Source organism: Sinocyclocheilus rhinocerous, unplaced genomic scaffold, assembly GCF_001515625.1.
Source record: "Sinocyclocheilus rhinocerous isolate Xijiao unplaced genomic scaffold, SAMN03320098_v1.1 scaffold57, whole genome shotgun sequence".
NCBI classification, from domain to species: Eukaryota; Metazoa; Chordata; class Actinopteri; order Cypriniformes; family Cyprinidae; genus Sinocyclocheilus; species Sinocyclocheilus rhinocerous.
In genome coordinates this window covers 241,449-252,723 of record NW_015652130.1, presented here as the reverse complement: position 1 = coordinate 252,723, position 11,275 = coordinate 241,449, and the positions used below count along the sequence as shown (strand labels likewise).

The 11,275-nt window shown below is 36.9% G+C and overlaps 1 protein-coding gene across 2 annotated transcripts in view; it reads right to left on the bottom strand.

Moving 5' to 3' along the window:
* Window positions 1-9,475, bottom strand: part of LOC107713499 (semaphorin-3F-like) — a 54,192-nt gene extending 44,717 nt beyond the window's left edge. For both annotated transcript variants that reach the window (XM_016519019.1, XM_016519020.1), the window contains exons 1-2: window positions 9,180-9,475; window positions 8,190-8,359 (exon numbers count right to left, since the gene is read on the bottom strand). In XM_016519019.1, coding sequence (XP_016374505.1) covers window positions 8,190-8,319 — 130 coding nt within the window. In that variant the 5' untranslated portion in view covers window positions 8,320-8,359; window positions 9,180-9,475. The remainder of the gene's footprint in view (window positions 1-8,189; window positions 8,360-9,179) is intronic.
* Window positions 9,476-11,275: the final 1,800 nt, after the last annotated feature.

Here is an 11,275-nt window from a genome sequence, read left to right as displayed (position 1 = left end):
TGTGTGTGTATATGTGTGTGTGTGTGTGTGTGTATATGTGTGTGTGTATGTGTGTGTGTATATGTTTGTGTGTATATGTGTGTATGTATATGTGTGTGTGTGTGTATATGTTTGTGTGTATATGTGTGTGTATATGTGTGTGTGTGTGTGTGTACATATGTATACGTGTATGTATATATTTATCAGTCTGGCGAGTAAACAAAAAAATGTACTAGCTAATGGCGATTCAATTGCCAAGGTGTTCGTAGAGGGCTGAATTCTTATACCATGGTAATTCAATATAGGGGCAGTCAATGTATAAAAAATATATACATAAATATATTAACCCATTAGTTTAAGGACCAATTCTCACTATGAACTTGCTTATTAGCATGCATATTACTAGTGTTTTGGCAGTTTATTAATGCTTTATTCTGCACGACCATATTTTACATCCCTTAATTGTCATAGCTAAGCTTAACAACTACCTAACAGCAAATTAGGAGTTTATTGAGAAAAAAGCTGTAGTTAATAGTTAGTTAGTTAGTAGTGAGAATTGGTCCCCAAACCAAAGTGTGACCATATTATATAATTTCTTCATTATTTATAATAATTTCTTTAAAATTTATATTAATAGGTATCAATGCTTAATATTTAATTAGCTACAATGATGTTGAATGAAATGATGATTCCTCTGAAGAAATTCGTTCAGATTCAGGCCACTTCAGAGTAAATACATAAACCAACTTAAAGGTCCCCTGAAATGCTTAGAAACACGCAGCGTTACTCTATGTGTTGACGTCATTTTAACTGAAACAGGAGGCGGGACATATCAAGCAGCCCCGCCCCTTTTTTAAATAGCCAATAGCGTTCGTTTATATCACAGCTTGGGCTAGAGCCGTTCAGAGCCGTTGAGCTCAGTGTTGCCAACTTAGCAATTTTGTTGCTAGATTTAGCAACTTTTCAAACTACCCTAGCAACTTTTTTTTCAAAAAGCACCTAGCAACAAATTTAGCTATTTTTAAAAAGTTTTTGGCAACTTTTGCAAAGTGACTCAAATGATAAAAAAGGCACATATTTTCATCTAAATTGTGACAGCGCGAAACCAGACTTCTTTTTTTCCTCAATGGAAAGCATATTTACACTGTTTGAATCGTTCCCTGTCCCCTATATAGTGCACTACGTGCCATTCACTGTACAGAAAACGCTAATTCTGTGGACAAGTGACCGATTTCAGCTGCGGCTTCAGCGTCTATTTTATAGTGTAGGAGGCGGGGCTTCGGATTCTAGAGAGCATTTGATTGGACAGAAAGTTTGATGAGAAGCTAAAGTACGATGTGACGTAAAAAAAAATCGCTGAGCCGAACTGCAAGCTTTGAATGCTTGTATCTTCTAAATGTGAATGTTGTCACTGTTTTGGAGTACACTGCCTTATAGATAACCTTAAGACTAACATATTGATACTAACACCCAAAAAACTTTAATTTTGATTTCATGGGGACTTTAAGATCCATTTTGAATCTTGCCAAATAAATGAAAATTCTTGAGATTTTTAAGTTAAACAACTGTGACAGGAACATTTTGTCAAATTACTAAATGAAACTAAAATGAAATACTGAAAGTATAAAATAAAAGCTCATTCAAAAAATGACAATAGTACATAAAGGTAAGGTAAAGAAAAGGTAAAGAATGTTACACAATGTCCAAAAATCCATAGTATTTCTATAGTACATATAAAAAAAAACTTGCTAAACTGAGCATGACAGTACATGGTTCTGAATGATTACCATGTGCCATGGTACTTAAAATAATACCATGGTACAAGTCTAAAAAACCATGACACCAGGGTACTTTTGTAGTATTTTTGTTAGTGACAAAAAGAGGAAGAGAGAGTAAGAGAGGGGGTGTAGGAGTGCAGGGTCTCTATATTTAGCACTGCTGCTGTCACCTCCACTCTCCTCTCGCTGTGACAGTTTAGATCCAGCGCCGCAGCACAGGATGCTGGGATGCACCGCCACCTTGACACAAACAGCACTGAGACAGCGTCTGCTGCACCATGGCATCACATACAAATGTGTTTGGTCTAAAATAAGACAACAAAATGTAGCACAGTCGAGATATTTGGAAGAAAACATTATTATCTGCAAGACATCTTAACATTATATCTTAACATAACTCAGTTAATATAGCACATGACCACATCACCCTTGGCAAAAACAAACACAACAAAGAATAGAGAACAAAGAGCAGGCCTTCCTTTTCGAGCCCACGCCTGTCTACGTCCCATGCAGCCTTTTCTAAGTGATTCTTATGAAGCTGAAACTCAATGTAGGGTCAAGAGGTTAAGTTTATTACTCTGCCAAGAGCTCCATTAGAGAAAGCCTCATGGGAGCAGCTCAGAATAATGCATTTTTGATGATTCCCATCGCTTTTGGTTTCTTAATACCGTTCTGATACGCTGCTGCGGTTTCACGTATAAAGCAAAAGCTTGACTGAGCTTGCATGTTTCAGCTAAAATGGGAAAACCTCAACGTTACCTGAAGACAAACACATTTTTTTGGTTGATCAGGAGAAAATTGATACAAGACGCCAATGAGAAAGCCAAAAGAGGGTCGGACCTTTCCAAATACTTTCCCATCAGTGCCACAGGTGAGCTGGATGCTGAAGTAATAATCGTAACTGAATGGCACAACAGTCTCTACGCAGCTGTAAGTTAGTGTCTCTCTAGTGTACGACTGAAAGAGACAGTGTCTCACCTTCTGTCTGAGCAGATCTCCTAGGCATATCTTGGCAGGTTGAAGGAGGTTCATCTTTCAGAGAGACAGTGATTGCTCCCGGGCTCTCTCTTTCTCTCTCACACATATGCTTTCTTGTTCTCTCTGTATATGTGTGCATTGTCAGAGGGAAGCACTTAGTGAAGTCTCTAGTGTCGCAATTGACCCAGTTAGAACCCAGGTAAAGACAACATGAAGGATAAACCATGTCATGAGTGGAAAATATTGAGTGTAGAATAAGTGTTATAGTATAAGGTTATGACTTCTTTTTCTTTCTTTCTTTCTCTTTCTTTCTTTCTCTCACCTTTGCCATCGTCTAACTCTAAGTTAAAGTTCATCTTGTAAAATAATATTTTAAATATAATCTTTAGCAAATCTCAGAAAGAATATTCAGTTTTTATACTTCGCATAAAAAATGTTTTGATGCCTGAATTGGCTCTGTAGCATTTAAAATGGCATAGGCCTATTTAATTTGTGTTGTTTTATTTGTTATTTACACAAAATTAAGTAGATTCATCCATTATCTAATCAGTCATAACATAAAAAATGCATAGCAATTTTCTTTCTTTCTTGTTCCCTATGTGCTACAATTAAAGAAAGCTAATTCCTTTTCATCCCTTTTTTTCTTTGTTTATCTTCTGGTAACACTAACAGATATCATGCTTAAGGCCAAACTCATTTACATAAATGCTAAATGAGAATTTTTAAAAGGGAATAGAGAAAATGCTTTTACAGCATTTAAAGAAAAGCCACTATGCTTCATCCTCAGCCACACAATACAATGGATATTCTGAACTAACAAGAGAAAGCCAGTGAATTTGAAAATGTGATGAGATGTTAATTGCAAAATGCTCTAGAAATACAAAATGATCTTGGAAGCTGTAACGGACAATGTTTTCAGTAGCTGTATGCGAGATAATGTTCTCACTGCAGCAGTGTAATGGTCTAATTGGGTGTTTCGATATATTTATATAGCAGTTTTTTCTGCTTTTTCAGACACGGCCAATTACGCATCCAGGTGTTACTCAGAAATAATGAAATGAACAGCAAGAATAGAGTTAAATGCTTTTAAGTGGGTCTGCAGATTAGCATTACAAGCATTTATAGAAGGAATTTGTTCACTCTTTCCCACACAGCAAGGACGAATCACCCTGACAATGACCTGCTTCTGTTTTTTGGGGTCACAACCTCAGCCTCTGGCACCCTCAAATAGGCTGTTATTAGGGCTTGTTTGAAGATAAAAAAAAAGCCTCCAGCACAGACAAATGCACACACATATATACTGTGCCCAGGTCAGAGTATATTTTTAAAACTTCTAGATAATTTTCAACATGCTCATCAAAATGCTGCTGGAAGCAGGTACAGTAGTTTGAGTATACACCTTTTGGGTATTAACTATTTGCTAATACTGATAAGCAAATACAGTATAAAAAGAAATGCAGATGTGCCAAGGTTGGTTTACCACCATTCATCACCTGCAGAACCATGATATTTTATGACACTTCAAAACATCAAGCATCTAAGCGAGTTCACAGGATGGTACGTCAAAGATAAATATATCTTTGATGTTATTCTGCCAGCACATACAGTGAGATAAACTCAAACCTGCTAATACACACTCAAACAAGCATATAATCTTAAATCTTAACCTATAAATACTAATAAACCATTAATTTGTCATTTTCATATTTGTTTATTACAATGGCAGTCACACTAGCTTTTGTGTTCCATTCATATGTATGCAAATGCACGCATATGTTTAGTATGTTTTCATACTGTTTTACTGAAGTACTAAACTGCAAATTCCTACAGCAAAAAGACATTTAACCAATAAAGGATCTAAATGACACACATTGACCTCTCTGATGAGAATCTTAGATGTAAGAAGCTTTTGTCCTGACGTAGCTATATTTTAATATTTTTAAATTTATTATTACTTAATATTTGTGATCATTTATTTAGACCAGAAGCCCTTAAGTGTGCACTGTAAGGTTATAGTCACTTCTTTCTTTCTTTGCTGTCATCTAATGTTCAGTTAAAGTTCATTTAAAATGTAAAAAAAAAAAAACTACCACTACCGACCTCTCTGATGAGACTAACATAGAAGAAACTCACAGTTTGCACTGATGCTGCTACAGTTTTTTATTATTATTGTTATTATTATTTATTATTTCTGATTTATTATTAGACTAGAAGCCCTGGAGTGGGGCATAATTCTGGGTCATGGATCTATGTGAAGAGTCACTTTACCTTATATGATAACTCCTAAAGCTCTCAAACCAGAGACAATGAGCTTTTACTCTCATCCAGACCATCGCCTATTACTGCTTTAGTGTTTTTAAAGAACGTTACCCAGGTGTTAACATGAACAGCAAAGGAAAATGAAGCACACTACTTTAAATGCCTTATTTAATTGCGATAATTTATGCACTGCCAACAGAACGACATTGTAGTTGTGATGCACCTTGAGATACTTACTTTAAAGTGTTCTTTGTCTGAGAACATTTGTCTAAATTGAGCAATAAGCGCTCTGCCCCTCAGAGAATCTACTGATGGAATTTAAATTAAAACAGTGTGCACAAACAACACACGGGGCACCATTTTCAAACACACACACAAAATACCAATTCACACAAGCATTCCTCCTTGAATCATCCCTGGGTTCTTCTAACCACTGTAAAGTGATATAATACGCATAAACATTCCCATAAATCCACTTTCATGTCCAAAAATGAGGAGTTATGTGAGGGCTCATATGCAAAGAAATGAACTTAGGCTGTCATGTGACTCTTCGTAAGTCCTCTGGGCTACCTTTTAGCATGTAAATCAGGCTTGCAGAGATACATGGGAAAGAGGGGATTTAAAAAGAAGTGTGTGCATGTGAAAGAGAAGGGCAAATTTAATACATCATAGTTACTCCCATGAAAAGGGAAAAGACAAGAGAACGGCCTTAGAAAAGAGTCTGAACTTGTAATAAGTCATGTCTGCAGAGCCCTAGACCATGAACTTTACAGATGATTGGGCTTCCAGGGATGTTCTTGTGGTCTGGACTGTCTGAAATGAGTAAGGGCACAAGAAGACACCAGTATCTGCTCTCTTAACTCACCGACAACCGCTAACAGCAGCCAAGTCCTCCCACAGAGACGAAAACTGACTCTGTCTGGCTGAGTTCCCTGCCCTCCCTCCCTACATGCTCAAACTGGAGAATAAGAATCTATCAGAAAGAGGGAGATCTTGGTGAACCGCAGTCAATGTGTGTGTGAGTGGGTGCATTTATGATTGTGTTCAAGCTTGCGTGTATGAGGGACGTACTAGTGAATTATGCCTGAATCCCCCCAGGGAGGATCACTTAAAATATATTAATTTTTTTCTTTACGCAGTTTTTCTTAAACTGGACCTCAAGCTAAACTGAATCATTACACTCCATGCATGAAATTAAAACCACTACTATATCAAACATTTAAACAACATATTACAACACAGGGTTGTTCAAAATTCAGAACGGAAGAATCTATCTATCTATCTATCTATCTAATCACCACTGGCAAGATAGCTTTTAATAAATCTTGGCTGTTTATGCAGCACAAACGCAATCTTTATTTTTAAAACAGAAAATGGGCTGTGCCATTCCCTTTTGCCAAAAATGCCAACATCCATAAATCCCCTCTTTCGATCCGACTGATTTATGCTGACAAATAAACAGGGATATCTAGGTGCAGGCAACACGGAGAAAGACATTGTTCATTTACATTGTAACAATATAAAGCTTGAAAATCAGTGAACTTATCTTTTAAGACCTAAAATACTTTTTCCATAACTTTCGAACAAGGCTTTGCCAAGTCAACATTTTAATTTGTCTTTAAAAAAATTTCTTTTCAAGTTAAAAATTACAGTTAAAAAATTATTTGAATTTAAATTCATTTTATTTCTTACTTCCTTACATTCAAACTGCAATTGTGCATCCCAGTTTGTCTGTAAAATAAAATAAAATGTACAAGGCATTTTCTATGTAATTCTGAATGGTGCATAACCCTGTTACAACAGTGAACAGATGATGACCTCATGGCTCAAACAGTCACATTTAAGTAACTGAGAGGGATATTAAACAGGATGTCCTGTGTGTCTCAAAGAGTAAAGGCACAGAGGCAAGCAATTACAACGTAAGCCTGGATTTTGGTTAGCCATCATAATGATTTTCTAAAGGCACATCCAAGTACAAAACCAAAACAAGATCCCACTAAGCTTGAAGCTGTTTGTGGGAGAGAACAGAATGTTTAGTGAGTTAAAGCCCTAATCACATGTAGCCTCCTTCACAAGATGTTCACTCTCAAGGGAGGAACATGATTCAAGTGTTTAATCAAGGCTGCTGGACAGAGGAGCAGAAGTAACCAGAACTAAAAACTTTAATCCATCCAAAGGGCTTTCACCACGTCCTACATAAAGCAGACTAGATCTTTTTATTTCATCTACAGTGTTTTGATAATCTCCAGAAACTCACAGATCATATTTTGTCATAACGTAAGATGGAATATCCCATCCAGTGCATGCATGTAGTATGTCTCCAGTGTATATCTTGGCAGTAAAGAGTGGTCAGTGTCAGTGTTGACTGACAGAAGTACACTAAGATTGGACATAAAGGTCCTGGGAAGCAAACCAGTCCAATATCGCACACAGTATCAGTATTCCATTTTGGAGAAAAAATTGTAAACATATAGTTTAAGCTGCCTTCCAATTGCAATTCCTGAGAATAAAATTACAATAAAACTGCACTGTTAATAAATCATGGATGCGTAGTCCTGGAAAACGGGCTACTACTAAGAACATAGATATTCAGAAAAAAAACAGCTCAGAGAATCCCAAGGGAAATACTGCTTCAGAACTAAAAACTAATCGCATTGCTTGTCCAACCAAGAGCCGTGCAAGAACCCCAACCGACCCAACATGAAATCCAATTCCCCAGCAAGGGTTAAACTCTCAGTCACAGAGTGTAGCGCAAATTCTGAATTTAGGTCTTTGCTGGTAGACATGCTCAATCCCAAAGAGTGTTTGAAAACCAATTAAAGAAACACAATAACGGGCAACAGAAAAGAAAATTAGTTCAGGCAGCAGACTGTGAAAACTCCTTGAATTAGAAAGGTGAACAGACAGGTAACCTAAGAAGGCAAGTAGCTTGCTCAGCAAAAAACTGAAGAGATTCCCACAAAACAATAAGAAAAACCCTACTGCCTAATACTACAGTAGACGCATATGCACTGAAAGTTAATATAATGAGACTCTGGTTTCCTGGAAACGCTGAGGACAAATATAATAATGCATGTTTCTCATGCAATCTATATCATATCAGCTGCGATTGTTTATATTTCTATGTTAATTCGTGGATGTCATCCACAGAGCAACAGTGTGAGACACAGCATATACAACAGAAATGCATCTTACCTTTGAAGGACAGGAAGACTCGTGGAGCAGAAGCGGTTGGCAGGGAAGACAAAGGGCTGCTGTGCACCGAGACAGCTGAGAACACAGACACCAGAAGGGTCCCGAGCACCAAAGTCCCGGCTCCCTGCATGATCACTTTATCCAAAGACCCACAAGAGATTTATTCGGTCCTGCATGGGAAGGGAGGGAGGAAGGGGGTGAGGATCCACTGATACATTCATAATTGAGATTTCACATAAACATTCACTTATCTTTTTATTGAATGTAAGAAAATGGAAACTGGTAATAGAGACAGACCGATAAGTCACAGCTTGAGTGATATCTTCACAGATATTTACACACTTCTACTTAATTTGTTATTGGTTCCGTAATACTTAGTCTACCAATAAATTGTAAAATACGGTTTCAAATTCTTTGTGGAAACATTCCACTTTGTCATAATTGACTTATTATTATTAAAATATTCATAATACACGTTATATTTTTATTGCTTTAGTATAATGGCCATTTAGTTAATTGTGTTGAAAAGAAATAATAATTCTAAAAAAACAAAATCATTATTTTTAAAATGCATTTTTTTAAATCGAGAAAAGAAAACCCAGTGAAGTATCAGTCATAAAAACTGTTTGATTTGAAAAAAAGTGGTTGATTTCTGTCTACTACTGCTTTTTTTTTTATTCCAATCAAATAATAAAAAATATAAAAAATCATCTGCACATGACTTGCAAATAAACTTCAATTATCAATAGCAGTGGCATACTATTTTCCAGCACAAATCTCTCAATAAATCGCTCAAAATATTCGATTTCATCGGATTTCAGTGCCGTGTAATGGACTGATCCTCTTAAAAATAAGCGTGTATAAAAACATTTGGATAATAACTGTGCTGATCGTCTGTACAAACAAGTATTTGTGATGTTGTACATGTCGTGACGTGAAGCATAAAACAATGCTAATAATAAAATAAACTGAAATGAATGCAGAACTCACCTACAAGACGTCCGTCACAAACGATCCTGTGTGTCCCGGTGTACAAATCATTTGCAATCCAGCGCAAAGAAAACGTACAGAAACCAAAACAATGCGTCCAGTTAAAAGTAACTGCATACACGTGTCCTCAAAGTAGTAGCTCCTTTAAACTAATTTATGTGACTGTGATTCCGTGGCAGCTCAAATGAAGTGCGCGTATCCCCTCTCGCCCGGAGTTTTTCAACGCGTCTCGTGTATTTTTGTCCACGCAGCAGCAGCAGCAGCAGCGAGCGCGCTTTAGGTCCATTGACTGTCTGCTGCTGCTGAAGTAGTCTGGCAGGTGGATGGAGCGCTGCTACTCCCCCTGGGCGGAGACTTACCTTAAAAGTAACACCCATTTATGTTTTGAACGCAATTAGGCATTGCAAATACATGCGGAGAAATCAAAACAAAAACACGGGACATGATAGTAATGGGGGTGCAGCGCTTATCTTCGCTAAATTACACGCAAACATGCTAACGACTGCGCTTTCACTCACACTCTATCACCCTGGGCGACGCCCACGCGCTACACGCCTTCACAACAGTGGCACACAGTTTTTTGAAGATAAAGACTACATTTTCAGTGCATTGTTCTGAAAATAAAGGAAACAATGTGTCTATAATTATAGACTAATAATATCCATATTTATTAAACATTAAGATACAACCCACTTCTTATGGATAGCGTGTCTTTTTCTGATACTAAAGTGCAAGATGACCAACAAATTATTATTTTTAGTTAATACTGATGGAAAAACACACTGCGCTTTCACTCACACTCTATCACCCTGGGCGACGCCCACGCGCTACACGCCTTCACAACAGTGGCACACAGTTTTTTGAAGATAAAGACTACATTTTCAGTGCATTGTTCTGAAAATAAAGGAAACAATGTGTCTATAATTATAGACTAATAATATCCATATTTATTAAACATTAAGATGCAACCCACTTCTTATGGATAGCGTGTCTTTTTCTGATACTAAAGTGCAAGATGACCAACAAATTATTATTTTTAGTAAATACTGATGGAAAAACACAGTCTGCATAAAGAAATCACAAAAACGCTTGTTTCACCCTGAGCATGGAGCAAATGGGCCCTACTCTATAGCACGCAAAAAGCATGTATGATATTCAAAAACACAGTATTCATAACACAGTAGACCTGATTTTGAAATGTGCAAACAGTGGATACTTTGCTAGATGTCAGCTATTAACCAAACTAAAACAAATCTCTATAAACAAACCCAAATTTTTGGTACTGTACATCATAGGTCCAAAAACATTCAGGTCAAAGGGCAATGCCAACTGGTGGATGTAGTATGTTGCCATTTTATTCAAGTGTGTGTCCCTTTTCCTTTCACTTAAACTTTTACTGGGTGAAATGCTGATTTTATTAGTTCACAAAACTAAAATTCACAAGGCTTCTGTTGCACAATGTATAAATTCAGGGATTCTGATTAGCAACACAATTTGCAGTATTATAAACATGATTGGATCAACTTACCTCCAAATCTAACTTTTGTTGACAACCTCATGCATCAAGAACATTTCACAGTGCATAATGACAAACAGATGTGTTCGTTGTTATTTGGCATAGTGAAACTCGCTCGCTCAATCCACGAGTGATTTAAAAAAAAAAAATGTAATAGAATAAATTCTGCAAAGTATGAAATCCTGACGAGAGAGGAGTACAGCGAGAATGGCATGTCAGTGCAGAACACATAAGGATTATGTGAGATTTGTTGTGACTTTTCTGTAAAAATGGCATAGAGCGCAGCATGATTTGTAGATTTGTTGATTTTAACATATGCACTCTCAGTAAAGCCCCTCTGTGAGTTTCCTATGAACACAGCAGAACCTGAAGTTATAGTGCAATATGGATTTTGCATGCATGCTTGTGTGTCCGAGTATTTGTGCAAAAAACAGCACAACCTGATGTTAGACCAAGTTTGCACAAAATAGCTATTGCCTAACCACAGAAATGCCAGTCAGGGCTATTCATCAAATAAATGGATGAATTGCAAAACACATCCAAGCCACAATATATACAAACCTTTAATTAAGAATGCTCA